Source organism: Nannobrachium achirus, assembly GCF_963921795.1.
Source record: "Nannobrachium achirus genome assembly, chromosome: 19".
Taxonomy (NCBI): Eukaryota; Metazoa; Chordata; class Actinopteri; order Myctophiformes; family Myctophidae; genus Nannobrachium; species Nannobrachium achirus.
The window spans coordinates 35,456,507-35,473,674 of NC_137826.1; the positions used below are offsets into that span (position 1 = coordinate 35,456,507).

General features: G+C 41.8%; 1 protein-coding gene across 2 annotated transcripts; it reads left to right on the forward strand.

Moving 5' to 3' along the window:
- The first annotated feature begins 577 nt into the window (after nucleotides 1-577).
- LOC308304275 (E3 ubiquitin-protein ligase RNF14-like) lies at nucleotides 578-10,232 on the forward strand. Of its 2 annotated transcripts, none has more exons than XM_080748842.1 (9): nucleotides 578-645; nucleotides 2,089-2,250; nucleotides 2,535-2,665; nucleotides 2,907-3,093; nucleotides 5,011-5,426; nucleotides 5,812-6,040; nucleotides 6,565-6,737; nucleotides 8,057-8,187; nucleotides 8,986-10,232. In XM_080748842.1, exons 2-9 carry the CDS (start codon nucleotides 2,097-2,099, stop codon nucleotides 9,044-9,046), a joined length of 1,482 nt encoding a protein of 493 aa, XP_080604968.1. In that variant the 5' UTR covers nucleotides 578-645; nucleotides 2,089-2,096; the 3' UTR covers nucleotides 9,047-10,232. The 2 variants fall into 2 exon arrangements, with proteins under 2 accessions (XP_080604968.1, XP_080604969.1); XM_080748843.1 differs by lacking the exon at nucleotides 578-645 and adding an exon at nucleotides 1,593-1,621.
- The last annotated feature ends 6,936 nt before the right edge of the window (nucleotides 10,233-17,168 follow it).

Below are 17,168 nucleotides of genomic sequence, written 5' to 3' on the forward strand. Positions count from 1 at the left end.
AGGGACATATGTGGGCAATCTGGGCATTTGGACGAGTGGGCACCTAGATGAGTGGGGACTTAGGGCCCCTAAGTCCCCAGATGTCTCCACCCCTAAGTTAGGGGTGGAGACATCTGGGCACCTGGGCACCAGTTTTTGGTTGAGCGGGGAACACACCTTTTTTGGGGGGGAAGTGGGGAACAGGGATGATGACCCCAAGTAGGGCACTCAGATTTCTTACTTAAATTAGGCCTAAGTAAAAGTAACAATACCACAAGTAAGTCTGTATTCCAAATTGTCATCAAAATAACATACATACACTCCTAGCAGGGCTCCCAATGTTGTCATATAGGACTACTAGCCTACTTCCCAATCATATTCATATCAGTAGGGTAGGGATCATAGGTTGGGAGTTTAATCCCATAGTCTTTTTTTTGTATTTTAAACATGCAACGATTAAAGGCCTACTGTAACATTTCAAGAACTTAACACACTACTGCGGTCACATAAAACATTTTACATCATCATCTAGCTTACTAAATAGGTTACCCAGCAACCAAGGGGCCAATCACAACGCTACGGCCCCTCCGCGCTATGGGATCAACACTACCGATACATAATCTTGCTGCTGTCGTTCGGTCTCTGCAATCAGTGAGTGTGGAGAAGGTAAGGATAATACATAAACTGGTCACTTTTATAGGATAACTAGTGTACACACGCTCAGTAACAATACTGTAATAGTGTAATAATGTGCTGCCTTGTCAACTAGACGTTAGCTGTCGACCATCAGCTAACGAATGTATGATCAACTCGTGTTGTAGGTTGTTGTAGGATGACGTTAGCTAATAGCTTATAGCTTATGTGTTGAACGGCGTAGTAAATAAAGTTTATAGATAGAGAATATGTCTGTCACACAGTACTGTTCTGTACACGGCAGGCCAAATGATGTCAGATGACGGCTGCTAACGACGTTTACATGCTTGCTGTTGCTAAACATGATGCCACAGCAACACAGCCAGCTGCAGGGGTAACGTTAGCCCACAGCCATACATACAGCTACTTTGTGTCAGAAAGGGGGCAAAGTCCCCCCTGAAATCTCAAAATACTCCCATCTCTCTCTCTCTCTCTCTCTCTCTCTCTCTCTCTCTCTCTCTCTCTCTCTCTCTCTCTCTCTCTCTCTCTCTCTGGTCCCCCACCCCACTGCCAATAATAATGAATAGTTCCAATCTGAGTGGTTCTTCTGACATTCAGCCTATGCCTCCAGTGACATAATGTTGTATAGGTTTCAAGATGTCAAATTGGATGTTTTATTTATTTTGTATAAGGCAAGAACAATGGCTTCTGTTAAGGCATGCCAACCTTCCGGAAAGAGAGAGACTGTAGTTTATGTTAGTGTGCCTTGGAGATTGCCTGGAGATCTTAATTGATCCCATTGAACTCCAAAGGGGTTGTGCACTTGAGTTGATTGCCATAAAAGTGTCAAACACGTTCTGTGCTCGTTAGTGCTATCTCTAATCAATGAATGCATCAGAGACAGCAATCACTTTGATATAGCTGTCAGAGAGGGGAACAGGGGAGTGAGTGACACAGATTTGCGATTCTACCATTACAGAAAAATACTGTCAGATACAGCAATACAAAGGTGAGAATCTTTCGATGTGTCATTCTATTGACATTCTTTTGACAACCATTCTTTTGACAACCAGCAGGTTAGCTACTCACCCGTGTCACGGTTACTGAGGTTAGGGTTTGCGTTAGGTTTAGGCATAGAGGTTAAACATTCACCCGCGTCGGCAGTCGAGCTACTCACCCGCGTCGGTACCCGTGTCGAAAGAATGGACTGTCGAACAGATGCTATGTCGCAATATAAGGTATACATTATTATGTTGATGAGTGATGACTGGTTTTTTGTTTTGTTGTATTGAATAATAAGCAATATCGTTATTTGACATTTGTGTGCTGGCAACATGTGACACCTGTGTTTACCACAGTGGCTGTAGTGTTACTTAGTTGACACTAGCGGTCCGGGCAGCTAGGCTCCAATGTAGCCTGACAGTGCATCGCAGAAGTATGAAATAATCTTAAGTACAGTTGTTGTTGTTGTTGTAGGAATGTAAATGTCTGAGGAGGACAGAGAATCGCAGGAGGATGAGCTGCTTGCTCTAGCAAGTATCTATGATGAGCAGGAGTTCCACCGGGCCAACACGGCCCAGGGAGGAGAGATGCAGATGTGTCTGGAACTACCTCCCGACTTCAAAGTTGTCGTGAAAGGTATGCTGTTGGAGGAGATGTTTGTTTACTTTAACTATGTTTTTCTTTCGCTTGTTTGCTATTTGTCTTAGGGACTTTGGGAAAAAAGTATCTCAATGGAAATGTTAAGCTTTCAAACTTTTCTGGGGTTTTATCCTTTTGACAGATGTACAAATACTACAGTATATTACTTATGTTACAATCAAGTACATTATTTCCAGATCCGTTTTACCAATTATAGAGGGTTTAAGTGTTGCTCTCAACCTTTTCTAACCTAAAATGTGCCACGTTGAATTGTTTGACAGCGGAAAAACGGGCAGAATACAATGTCTCCTTCCTACCTCCTCTGGTCCTGAACTTCGAGCTTCCTTCAGAGTATCCATCTTCCTCCGCACCAATCTTCACGATCAGCTCCAAATGGCTTACCAGAGCACAGGTGAGGCTCATGCTGAACAGAAACCTCACTATACCAAACATTAGTCTGTAGAAGCAGTGTACTGTCATTTCAACACTACAGCTCTGACGACCGTGTGTGTGTGTGTGTGTGTGTGTGTGTGTGTGTGTGTGTGTGTGTGTGTGTGTGTGTGTGTGTGTGTGTGTGTGTGTGTGTGTGTGTGTGTGTGTGTGTGTGTGTGTGTGTGTGTGACTACATATCTTTCCTCTTTGGGCCTCGTTAGATGAGTTCCCTGTGCAAACGTCTGGACGAGCTGTGGGAGGAGAACCAGGGCTGTGTTGTCCTCTTTACCTGGGTCCAGTTTCTCAAGGAGGAGGCACTGGACTTCCTGGGTGTCCAGTCCCCTCTGGAGGTAGTCAGGGGAGGAAACAAGGCCAGCAGTGAACGCAAGAAGAGTGAGCCTGTTACAGGTACAATATGAGAGCAAGTGTTGCGTGGGTTTCATTTACTGTGCTTACTGGTACAATATGAGACGATGTGTTAAGGGGCTCATTAGCCTGGCTATGCAAAGAGAAAGCATAATAATAATAACTTTAATCTACACAGTAAAAAAACAAGGGAAACAAAAATAGTTAAAATGGATGAAACAAGAAAAGCAACAGTTACACTAAGTCTAAGGTAAAAAGGCAACAAATTCATCAACAGAATGCATTATTTCAGGAAAGAGTGTCCAGAGACTTAATATGACGCAAGGAAGAAAGAAATAGAAATCTGTACATACAGTACATAGGCAATATAGATAGACATTACATAGATATACACAGTACATAGAAACATCTGCAGAGTTTCTGTCTCTCCCTCAGTGAGTGAATAGAAACCATGACCATTATCTCTGACTGATCTCTGACGGACGAGGAGAGGTGATGACATGGCGCAGTTCAGATTGTTGTCTTGTGGCCACAAGAAAAAGTCGTGCCTCACGAAAGCCAGAGCTCGGGAGTTGTGCTCACTAGATCTTCATCTAGTGGGCACGCCTTACAGTTACAGTGGCCACAACATTAGACTCTTGTGCCTTGTGGGCCCATCTTAAGCGTCAAATACAATTACACATTGTGAAAGGAGATGTTTTTCAAGTGGACTAGCTGTAAGCTGAGTGTAAGCTTCACTATTGTTTCCCCAGTCATGATGGTGATTACTATTGCATGATGTCATAGCGTGCATTTATTGGGATACATGATTAGGTCATGTACGTTAACAGAAGTCAAGGCTCGCAAACTTCAATGTGCCTGTAGTCAGGGTGGATATATCATCAAATGTTAAATGAAACATTTGTAAATGTGCTCAAAATTAACTGAGGTCTTCGCCCCAGACACCTTCGGATTTAGCATTTGTTCTCATGCCCGCCATGACATTAGTTGTGTGGCTTTAATATGAATTCGATTTATTGGTGTTTAGAGTTACATTGTGCCATCATGCCCACGGACTTGCAGTTAACTTCAAAACAAAGCACACTTTAGAGTTACATTGTGCCATCATGCCCACGGACTTGCAGTTAACTTCAAAACAAAGCACACTTTAAGAGGGAAAGACGGCTTTGTTTTCTACAAATGAACCCCAGTTTATAAGAGCCCTGAGTTTCACTTTCAGTTTTAATGACTTGGATTTTAAAATAAAAGGATTTCTCTGAAAACGTAGATGATAAAGACACGACTAGGAAACTACTTACAGGCCTAACGTCAGTTGCACTACATTCAATATTAGTTACTGTGTCCAAGGCTCATGAAGTGAGTGCACTACAATGTTAATTTGTATAAATATGACGTCATGCTATGGTTAACGATGGGTAACCACATTCACTCCCATAAATGTGCCTTAAAGCCCCTACCCACCAAGGAGGCTATTGTTTGTTTTTACTTTTTACTATTTTGTAGTAGTGCTCATGGTTGAAACTACATCTCTACAGTGTGTGTGTGATATTACATTACAGTAGTATTATGGTATTTGGGTGTTTGAGCTTGCTATTTATTCTGTGGACTGTTGTGTTAGTGATTGCATCATGGTGCGCAGGCCGGGCAGATATTTCGCATAGTTTAGCAGCATATAGAGCGTATTGTGTCCAGCAGGCTGCCAGAATCCTTAAATTACTGGTCAAATAGTGCCCCAATCCAACCCGAGACTGCATTTGAATAGGCTGGGTGTGGATATGAAAGCTCATCTATTGAAAATCTGAATTTTGCAGTCTTTACCCAGTTGAATGTTTGACTGTGATCAGGGGCAGACAAGATGAAAGTTATTAATGTTGTCAAAAGTCAAATAATGGCCGTTATAACCGGTTTGGCTGATATCTCTCGAAACATACTGTATACTGTATATGCACTTTCCTTCAGTCTCTTCAGCCGTGAAGTGTTCCGGTAAATCCTCTGATCAGGAAGAAGAAGAGCGACCGAGGAAACAGAAAAGGGGAAATTCTGAATCGCAGTCGTCTCCATCTTCGTCCCCGTCGCCCTCGTCTCCGCTGGACCCCCGGGCCGTGCTGGCAGTGGACCCACGCGCCGACATCCTACCTCAGCTGTTGGACTTTGATGAGGCACAGCGCCAGAAGGTGTTTGATGGCAAGGTGTTCTGCTGTGGGATCTGCTTCATGGAGAAGCTGGGCTCGGGCTGCCTGTGCTTCAATCAGTGCCAACACGTCTACTGCAAAGCCTGCATGACGGAGTACTTCCAGATTCAGATACGAGATGGCAACGTACAGTGCCTTAATTGCCCCGAGCCAAAATGTACCTCTGTTGCCACACCACTGCAGGTGAGCAAGGCAAGGGTTGTGAAAATAGCCAATCTACAAGCTTTTAGATTGTGTGGCTCCACTGAATATTATGGATTTCACTGGCACATGATAAGCACAACATAAGTTGTAATAATGTTGTCTTTGATACGCCTCGTGTGTGTGTGTGTGTGTGTGTGTGTGTGTGTGTGTGTGTGTGTGTGTGTGTGTGTGTGTGTGTGTGTGTGTGTGTGTGTGTGTGTGTGTGTGTGTGTGTGTGTGTGTGTGTGTGTGTGTGTGTGTGTGTGTGTGTGTGTGTGTGTGCGCGCTCTCTAGTTGCCTTATGCATCATGTATATTTTGCCAGTAGATTCCTGGTAACGAGAATTTTGCTCTGGGTATATCCTTCTCTCTGTCTTGTTTCTCAGGTCAAGCAGCTGGTGGACGAGGAGCTGTTTGCTCGATACGACCGCTTGCTGCTCCAGTCCAGTCTGGACCTGATGGCAGACGTGGTGTACTGCCCCCGGCAGTCCTGTGCTGCCGCCGTCATGGTGGAGCCAGACACTACCATGGGCATCTGTCCTGTCTGTCGCTATGCCTTCTGCACCCTCTGCAAGCTGGCCTACCATGGCCTGTCCCACTGCAAATTCAAAGCAGGTCTTTACCTCTGTCTCCTACTGTTCCTCTTAGCCTTTTGCTTACCATCACCTATTTTTGACGAATTTCCAACAGAAACAGAGATTTGCCTTAACCCGCTAAAACCATGAATGCACACCTGTGTCATTTTAGATTTTAGCATTGTTACAAGTTTTTAAATCTTCTATTTTTGAACATTTCTTTTTTAAATTTGTTCGAACACAACAAAAGAAATCTTCTCTTCTGGCATTTCCTGACACAAAACATTTTCAGATGGGGATCCATGGGCAAATACATATCAATTTGGGGGTCCTTGTCCACGAAACAGGCCTTAATGGGTTAAAGTCAAGGCAAGAATTTAGCTTTTTGGCTTAAATGAATCATATTCCTGCGGAGGCATACAAGGATGTTTTTGCTGTAGACTTATACTGACTGGCCATTGCCCAGATTAAAACCCATAACAAAGTTAGATATCACAAGATAATAACAAGTTCACCATGTATTGAAGAAGATGACTTAAAGCCAGCGTCGCCTGTTCCCTACAGATGATTTGCGTGGCCTGAGGGACGAGTATCTTTCCGCCAGTACAGAAGGGAAGAAGTTCATGGAGCAGCGCTTTGGGAAGAGGGTCATCCAGAAAGCAGTGGAAGAGTCCTTCAGCAGAGACTGGCTCACTGAAAACTGTAAAGGCTGCCCACGCTGTGGGACAAATATACAGGTATATGTACACCATGGGTTGGACCCAGGCCTGGAATTTCATCATTTTAGGGGCAAAGCCACTTGACATTTGGTGTTGTTCATTTTTGGAGGGCACAAAGGCCAAATGCCAGGGCAGGAAGGCCATCAAATTAAACATTTTCATTTTGGTCCATTGGAAAAAAAATAATGAATTTAAGGGTTAAGGATGTACGTAGGCTATCTAATGTAATATAGACTATCTGCTGTGAAATAAATAATGGTATTTACAATCTGATCCATGCCCATGATGCCCATGCTGCACCAATCAAAGATACTGGATTGGTTTAAAAATGGGGACTCAACACAAGACACTGGTGTCTACATGACAAGAAAGAGACTGGTGTCTAGATGTTGGCAAGACCGATACAAAGGAGAAAGTCGTACAGTCAGCTGGGGCATTAAGGCCACTGTGACCTCAGGGCATGCCATTTTTTGGAGGGGCACAAGGCCAAACTGAGGGGCAATGACGGCCATGGCCTCCCTGAAATTCCTGCCCTGGTTGGACCATTTAACTTAAAATGACAAATACATTGGCAAAGGCAGAGATGTGGAAAGACATACGTAGGTCCCAATCTGTACGAGAGAGGGACGTTTTTAAACTTATAGATGTTTGGGGGAAACCACACATCTGACTGACTTCACACGTGGGTCCTCAGCAATACACAAGCCAAGTTTGAAGTCGATGGTTTAGATCACTGGTTCCCAAACACATATTTATGGGTCCCTTAATTTTTGGTTTCCTACATATAATTATTATTATTTCAAAACATTTTCAATAAACATTCCCAAAAAAGCTGAATTCTTCATGAATTAAAAACAAAATTCAATAGATTTTTCCCCCCCAGTAATTTCATGAAGAAATCGAAGAAAAAGAAAATCATAAATTAGGACACAAATGTTTAAGAAGTAGTGAAGATAGCCGATCTACAAGCTCACAAGGCGGCACGAAGCGACGCGTTGTGAGCTTGTAGATCTGCTGTTTTCACTAGTTTGGGTCCCGGGCAAACGTCTAATTTCTCTTTTGGGTCACTGGCTAAAACGTTTGGGAACCACTGGGTTAGATGGTTCTCGAGATAATATTAAGGACACGCACACACACGCACACACGCACGCACAGCGCGCACACACACACACACACACACACACACACACATTCAGTGAATTTATAGTGGTAATGTGTTAGAGACCCCACTTATGTCATGGGAGCTCAGACCCTTCCTTATGGTAGCTCAGCTCCCACATAACTCGAACAGTCGTTTCTGCCCTGGTTTCATTCTCTCTCTACCTTGTGTCCTATAGAAATCAGACGGCTGCAACAAGATGACGTGCACATCCTGCAGGCAGTACTTCTGCTGGTTGTGCCTGGGACAGCTCAGCAAAGTCAACCCTTACAGTCACTTCAACAACCCCCACTCTCCCTGCTATAACCAGTATGTAAACCCCACTCACCCTGCTTACAACCAGACTTTTTGATTGATTGATTATTTTATTAAACAAAAATGGAGAACAGTACAAGTAAAGTCAATACAATAGAAATGTAGTGCAGTACAAGTACAGTTAAACACCCTGCCTAAAAGGAACATCCCAAATAAGACCTTTTACAGTCTTTTTTACTTTAAGTCCTTGGTATTTAATTCATGGACATAACAAATAGCAAGCAAAGAAAACATTCAATAATACCGCAGTTATAAAAACACTATATGTACAGGATAGTGGAAACAAGGGGGTGGGGCCAAGGTAGGGGAGGTGCTCACTTCTCGCCTGTCTATGGGAGAAGTGTTAACTACCTCCTTCTCTGACCTCCTGAAAGGTTGCCAGCGAGCTACATGTTTTAAGGGAGGTAGTCAAGGAATTCCACTTAAACCCTGATTTCTCTACCCTCAACTCAACCCTGATTGGTGACAGAAAACTCAGCGTTAAATTATGCTTTTTGCCTTCACCAATTACAATTCCTGTTACACCACACCTCAACACCTACAATATACAAAACTCTTCACATACTGTAATACATTAAGTTTACAGTAGCTACTAATATAGAATGAAATAATTAAAGTAATTAAAGTGAAACATGTTTGCATGTTTGGAATTGGAACAGCTGAAATCAATAATATCAGTATTCCGATATTAACCTACATTAAGTGAAGGTGGGGGTCGCATGTGGAACCCGGGGCCACCTGTGGCCCATGTACTGTATGCTTTAAAGACATGCTCTGTGTTGTCTGTTCCAGACTGTTCCAAGGTGTGGATCTTGATGAAGAGGATGCCTTCTGGAGCGATGAAGAGGACTGATCCACGTGCAATAAATAGTGCATAGCAGTGGATCGTGGTTTACTGGTGCCACAAAAAAAAACTGACATTAATTTTCCCTTGGAGATTAATTATTTTAACTCATTTACTGCCCCAACCCGAGAATCCCTGGAAAAAGCCGTTGGTCCAGGCCGCCAGGCCCGAGAGACCAGAGAAAAAAGTGCTTCCGGTCCCATTCGACGGACGGACCATTTCCGTTTCCGGCAGATAGCCGATTATCCGCTTCCTGATCCTGTTTCCGTTTGCTTACTGTGTAAATAAAGCTGTGGCTAACTCGGCAACGGAGGCTCCGAATTGCAAGCAGGTGTTTTTGTTTGGAAGCTGTGAACGGCGTGCACACACGTGGTATATGATCCGTGCACGATTGACACGCACGCGCCCATGTTAAAATGTAAGAAAAGTCCAGCAGAGAATGCCTAGACCGGATTGTGGTGAATCATGACCATAAAACCTTTGTTTATATTTATTTATACAATATACTACATTTAATAAATAACCATTGTTCAGCGGTTTAAAAATATATATATATTTTCAAGAAATCAAAGGTTTTATAGTCATGGTTCACCAGGATCCTGGATGGGTTGAATCTAGGATTAAAATAATTGATATAAATATTTTTGTAAATCACTATGGGAAAAATTAATGGCAGATTATTTAATTTTTTATAGTGGCAGCAGAAAACCACATCCACTGCTATGCCCTATGCCTCCCTGCTCTGTGCGCCATTTGAATGCACTTTAATCTCCCCCTCACCACATCACACACATTGACCACGCTTTACTGTATGCACATCTGCACAGAGACAGTTGTAGTGCCATAGCTACAGTACCGTCTGTTGACAGAATAGAGATGGTCACTTATAACAGTGTTAGTAGGAAGGCAGCAATGGATTTTCTTCATAGTGAGTTTGGCAACATACAAATGTATCAGGATCTGGAGTAAATGCAGAAAGTACAGTCAATTTCCCAGAAGATATCACATCACAAGACCTCAATTTAGCGTAATTTAATGAGTCATTCTTGGAAATGTTCTACTTTAATGAAGTTAAGAAATTGGCATAGATTAAATGGTTTTATTTGTCAAATTAATTTTCACAGTTTGGTACATAAATTGCTTTTGTAAAAGAACACGTTCAATGCAAATATATTATTTTTGATTGATTAATGAATTAATTGCAGATTCAATCTATTCTGTTCAATCAGGAATAAACACTTCCCTCCTGTAATAAGTGTATATATTTTCACATGTGTTCTGGCGTAGTTATAATGAACTCGAGATTGAGATAGATAGTCTTAACAAAGCTGCAATCTGTAATTTTCATGTTCTAACCAGAATTTGAACCTGGGTCTCATTTGAGACCAAACTTCTAAGTTATACCGCTCTCCAAGAAGGCATCCCTACTTGGCCTAGGGAGAAAGGGTTATGCTTATGAGCTTCAGACAGTACTACTTGTAAACCAGTAGGTGTCCTACCTGACACAAAGGTCTACATTTCTCAATGGAAATGAGGTGCTAGTAGTTAGTGTATATTGTCATCTATCATATTCTGTCATACTCAGTCTACAGTAAAGATTGGTTAAACGTTGTATTCATTAAAGTAAGTTACGGATTGCAGCTTTAAAATCAGTATGGAATGGCTGACTGACTACTATCCCCGGGCCAATATGTATATTTATGGAGGAAGACATGTCAAACAACTGTACTCTGGCTGTCTAACGTAGCGATCGGTTGCTTCTTGGCAATAGATGCATACCATGCAAAAAGACTGGTTGCATATTATGTAGACGATGTAGCACGGCCAAAGAACATTGCCGTTTACACATTAATTTTCATTCTATCAAATAATATACATAAGTGTAGATGACAATTATTTTACTTAATTTCTTCAAGAACTACAGTATGTTATTCTGCAATGAATGTTTAACCTGGGAAATTTGTTCAGTACAAAAACACTTGGCAATGGTATTTCTCCTCTTCCGCATTTAACTATAATATCTTAAAATTCAAGATATGGCCCAAACTGTGTTTTTACTTTTACAAGTCGCATGACCAAAATAGCTGATCTACAAGCTCGTAACGTCTCAAATACGATGCGTTGTGAGCTTGTAGAACTATTTTGGGTGTGCAATACCGTTGTACAGCGGAGAATACAGTGTATTAGGCTGTATAATCTTACTACTTACAAAGCACTTCAGTCAAAGAAATAAATAAAAAGGGCAGGAGATTTACGCTATTAGGTTTAGTTTAGGTATTAGGACTTTTGAAGCTAATAGGAGTTCAATACATTTTTATTTAGCTTTTTATTTTAATTGAAGTAGCAGGAAGAATCATCAGATTCTTATACTGTATCTTCTATGTATTTTGGCGAACATCAGAGCGAATGTTTTTGTTGTTGGTTAGAGTAGATCCTTTGCTGAGTTTACTGATGTGATTACCCAGTGCAAGAGGTGAAACTGTTGGCAAACACCAAACTGTGTGGGATGGTAATTCACTACTGCACACATTTGTGTCCCTCCTTATTTATAACAACAATTTAGTCATGGTTGCAGTAATTTTCTATTGCCAAATAATTATTGAAGGCCATAGAAATATAATTGTTGTTTTTCTTTTTTTGTGCACAATCATTTCTTCCTTTTTTGAATTGATAAAAATGAAATCATTTATGGAAAGTTTGTGGCTGTCTTATGTTTTGTTTATAAAAGAACAGTGCCGGATGTATTGTTCTCCTTAGCCAATGTAAGTTATGAATGGTCAGTAGGTTCTGTGATGATTATTAAGGTCAGCATCACTGGCTTTTGAGATCCTGATGAAGATCCTCTCTATAGTAGCCTATACATCTCACTCCTGCATTGCACACTGCTATTTTGGACAGACAGTGCTTTTGAGCTTTACATAATATAAGTTCATGAACAATCACAGTCAAAATCAGACGCTCTTAGAGAGATTAACAGATAGTAGTAGTCAGGGATCCACATGCCCAAAAGCTCAAGGAATAGGGTTGAACCTGTGCCGCACTTTTTATTTCTGTTTTATCTATTAGTTTGGTCATTAAGGTCCACAGAATCAGAGGCCTGCTCTGCCGGAAACATCGCGAAAAAAGTTATGGCCATTTTTATATTCACTGCCCCATGACTCCACTAGAAATATAAAAAAAGAAGAAAAGGAATCTGCTTTAAGTAGCATGTGAGGGGTCAAACTAAGGGTTCTTCATCATTCTGAATCCATTGCAAGCATTTGTTTTGCATGAAAACATTCCTTGGGCAAAATATAACAACTGTGAAAAGTGATGAGTCATCACTTTTTTTTCCCATTTTTCACAGTTTTGGGTGGCAAAAATGTTGCCCAAGGAATGTTTTTCATGCAAAATAAATGCTTGCAATGGATTCAGAATGATGAAGAACCCCTAGTTTGACCCCTCACATGCTACTTAAAGCAGACTTTTTTTCTTGTTTTAATATTTCTAGTGGAGTCAATGGGACAGTGAATATACAAATGGCCATAACTTTTTTTCGCGATGTTTCCGGCAGAGCAGGCCTCTCATTCTGTGGACCTTAATGACCAAACTAATAGATAAAACAGAAATAAAAAGTGCGGCAGAACATCACAGGTCCTCTCCCATTTTGGTGACTGGATCCCCGGCTTGCCACTCTCTAAGAAAATGACAAGGTTGTAGTAGGAGGTATAAATTAGCTGCCCTCAGACTAGAGACGGAGTGGAAAACAAAAACAGATCAAAGAAAAAGACCAAGTTTTAGAAAGAGACAACCTGGTGTACATATTAATTGTGATGTTTCTGCTGTGCTACATCGATAGGCCTAAATGTCATTCACTTTTTTTCAGTAGATTCTCATACGAATAACTAAGTCCCTGTAGAATACCTGTGTCTTTCAATGTCCAGAGATATAAAACAAGAAATTGTTAAGCAAAATGAGGAACCAGTCAAGTGAGCATTAAGCCTGTCAAACTGAGATGAAATGTCAAATAAAAATATATTCAGTCAGTACAGTCCCTAGATAGATTAGTCATAGTGTTGAGTTACATGTACATGCAGTCAGCAGGTTTCATCGAAACATTTATTTTGACAAAACTCCACCCTTTAATCATGGATCCTTAAACCTTGAGCGCTAATAAAATAAGTCTATGTGTATTATTTATCAAATACACAGAGTACTGTATACACCATTCTGAACAGTGAAATTCTTGTGACATTAAGTGACAATACATACAAGGGATTTTAAAGGAGATCGAAGAGTCACAAATATGTGCAAAAAGAGGAAAACATTACATAATAATACAAAATCACACCTGTGTGAAGTGAGCAGTGCTCACTTGGCTCTTCACACCGATGAGGTTGGATGTGAAAGGGTACTTTGATTGTAGTCATCATACTGGGGGCCTGGGCTCATTGAATGTACCACTACCTTGCCTCAAATACTGATAGCATGTGACATCATGTGTAGTTAACCCCATGGGAAACCCCACATAATGTCATCCAATGGGAAGAATACTTAGTGGGAACTGGGACGATGTAGGGGTTAAATAACTCCAGCAGATGGCAGGAATGCAACACAATGGATGCAAGCTGCCATTAAGGAAGGTGTGTCTCTTATCATTTATCAGAGCCATATATAATCTTTTAGGGGGCTTTTGATACAACAAGGGCAGGCCGGACTGTGCGGTCGTGGAGGTTGTAGCCCACCTTGATCACAATTGTGGTGTGTTCATACGGGGCAAAAATGTCTGGCCATCAGGTTTTATCTTCTCTAGAACATGTTTGGAGAAGACTTTCTGGATCTCCACCTCAGTCATCACAACGCCTTCAAACAGGTTCTTCAGGTAGGGGTTCCGGGCCAACTCCTTTAGGCACATGGCCTTCTAGTAGTAGAATCGCAGTAGAATCATTAGCATAATGGGGACCGTGTGGGAGGGGGCAATCCTTCAGAGGTATGAAGATGGCAAGAAGACGGAATCCTATCACACCACAAGCGTTGCCGTTCCTGGCAGTCGGACAGGATTGAGAGTGGCCCCATTTACACTGGCAGCCTGAATCAGATTTGTGCGACATCCAGATTGGAATCCGATTGGTTTAAATGGTCACATGTTCACATGGAAGAAATCAGATTTCAATCTGGATGTGACACAGATCAGATTCAGGTTTGATTTGGCTGCCAGTGTAAATGGGGCCCAAGAGGCACGTGTTCATTACCATGCAGCCTGCGGGGTCTTACCACAGGGAACTGTGTGGGACATGTCATGCCCTACTTATTATAACTCTGGCAACAGTCCGCCATTCCGAAACACCGCTATTCCGAAGCAGGGTTAGGGTTAGGTTTAGGGTTAGGGTTAGGGTTAGGGGTAGGGTTAGGGTTAGTTAGGGTTAGGGTTAGGGTAAGGGTTAGGGTTAGGGGTAGGGTTAGGGTTAGAAGTCAACGTTCGGAATAGCGGTGTTTCGGAATGGCGGGGTGTAACCTATAACTCTATGGCCGATGCCTTCACTGTTGGCTAGCTGGAAGCCTCATCAGTGCAGAGTGAGTACAGCTGGGTTTGAGGAAGTATAAGGACCTCTCCTTGCAAACTCTCATGAGCTCCTTGTTGTAGCAGGTTGTGCTTGGCCACTTAAACTTTTATACAACACTCACCCAGCACACTCCATACATCCATAGGCCTATACTGCAGAGTACATGACTGTGGTGAGAGCAAGACTGACTTGCTCACACCTCATACCGGTTTATGTTCATGATTGTTGCTTTAATTCCTTAATTTAGATTAGAATACTAAGTATAACTGACTTGTGTGTGGACTCCCTCTTTTTGTCATGTATTTCCCTAGTGCATGCTATCCTGGTTGCTTAGAGTGGTTGCTTGATGAGTGGGCGTGAATAACTAAAGCAGATTGACAGGGAGGGACCAAGAAACACATGGGAGGAGTAGATCAATAAGCACAAGTGCAACCACTCACCTAGTCCTGAATGACAGACCCAGAAAACACTGCAACTGAGATCCTGACACCAAGTAATATAATCATAATAATGGGTGTTGCACTAAGTAATCTTAGAACAGGTAGGCTATGTTTGGATACATACAATTGGTAAATAATTTACAATATCTAGGCCTATGTAAACATTTCTGACTTGATGGCATATGCCTACCCTAAACCTAATTGAATCAATTATGTATTACTGGTTGATTTTCATTGTGTGATAGATTTCGTGTGACAGTGTTTAGATAAAGTGATTCAATAAAGGCTGTGAGTCTGGGTAAAGATCAACGAACAGGTTTTTTTTCCATCCAAGTCTGCTATTTGCATAGAACCAAATTACACATGGCAACAGCGCGCTCATCACTTCAATGTTTAGTTCGCTGTGGATTGTGGGAGTTGACACTGCCCAGTGCCCAGGCTTGTTACCGGGGACTGACAGACGAACACCAGTGTTCCGTCAGGATACATCATTGAAACACGCTCGTCATGTTCCTCAGTACGCATTTCACGTCAGGTTGGCGGATTTCACAATAAGTGTTCAGTTGAGTTGAAAAAATTATAGACCTATATTGCAAGTGCAACTTTATGAGCCCAGTTCGTCTTGTGAATGGTTATGGTTTACCAGCATGCTCTGGGCGGGCCAACACTTATTGTTCTGTTGTTGTGGTATTTAAATGTGCTTGTTTATTTGAATTTATTGTGATTGATACTATTTGTGCCTGTTACTCATATTTGGTTTTCATATGTTTGACTGTGTTGGGCTTGGTCAGGAAATGGGCATTTCCTGCTGCCCTGCATTGACAATACACTTGACTTGACCAACACCTTTGGTTTCTGTTCAGCTAGCCAAACCAACTTTTCACTGGAGATATTTAGTGAAGGCCAAAAACAGACGTTGTTTGCCAGGTGGGCTTCCACCTGGGGAATTGCCACCTGCTGCAATGACAGACAGCGTTCCTGGGTCATGACAGAACCTGGGGGAACTGCAGTTTTCAGGGCCTAGAATTATATTATCAACATTTTGTTAGATACTTTGTGGCCCATGCCAGGCCACTGCACTACCTGACACAAATAGTAGGCCTTACTGTATGTGAAGAGGTAGGTGAAGTGAACAGCCAACCTCAGTAAGCCCTTTATTGTGGGCATCCGTGCCAGTGACGGGACTGTACCTATGTTCCCCAGGTTCTATGTTCCCCACTTTCTTACCACCTAAACCTACCCCTACCCCTAGGGGTCTCCTGAGGAGAGTTTTTTGATTGATTCAGTACTTTAATTGTCAGAAATGTAAACAACACGTCGTACAGTATGATCCTACAGCTAAAAGGATAAAACAAAAGAAGTCCTGGGTACTTGTTTCCATTGTGGTCCTATGTATTCAATTCGTCAACATGGCATCCACAATGAATGAACACAATAATAAACAAATGCAAACACTATGTAGGCCTACAAAAGTTGGGAAAATTATATTTACCTCCCCTTTTGGTCTCCTGATGTTTTTTCCCAGGCCAATTTTGAAAGAAACCAGTGTTACATATCCTTTAATTAACGGATGGTGTCAGAGCATTCTACATTTTGGAGGCAGAGCAGTAGCATGAGAACTTTCCCATGTTTGTTCTAAATTTGGGTGGTACCAGATCATGGTCGCTCCCTCTAGTGTTGCGGCTGTGGGTGTCACTCACTCACTCAAGTAGGTTTGACAGGTATGAGTCACACAATCATTGTGTAAACCCATTGCAAAATGCTGGCAGCGTTCCAGCTCGCTTTCTGTGAGGCCAAGGGACAGCTGGCCTGGTAGCTTGAGACTTGAGAATACAGTTATGGTTTTTAGGTGTGCCACCACTATAGTGCATTGTCTCCATTGGAACGTTGATGCTCTGTCCTGTTAGGCTACTGGGAAAATATACTTTTCAACGTTGTCTTTTAATATTTTATATGCAGCCTATTATTCAGACTCCACCTTAGCCCATAGCACTATACCGTAGCACTTGCCCTCAATGACCATAGGCATGTTTATGTTTTTTGATTTTATAAAGTTTTTACTGAATAGGTACTATGTTTTATTTCTAATATTACTATTTCTATGCATTTGATTTGCTTATTGTAAGGCATATTCTGGATTAAGCGTCT

Bases quoted from the DNA above. Each gene is read 5' to 3' on its own strand.
- LOC308304275 (XM_080748842.1), top strand. From the start codon at position 2,097: ATGTCTGAGGAGGACAGAGAATCGCAGGAGGATGAGCTGCTTGCTCTA. The intron at 2,251-2,534 runs GTATGCTGTTGG...ATTGTTTGACAG, and splicing joins CTTCAAAGTTGTCGTGAAAG to CGGAAAAACGGGCAGAATAC. The intron at 8,188-8,985 runs GTATGTAAACCC...TGTCTGTTCCAG, and splicing joins CACTCTCCCTGCTATAACCA to ACTGTTCCAAGGTGTGGATC.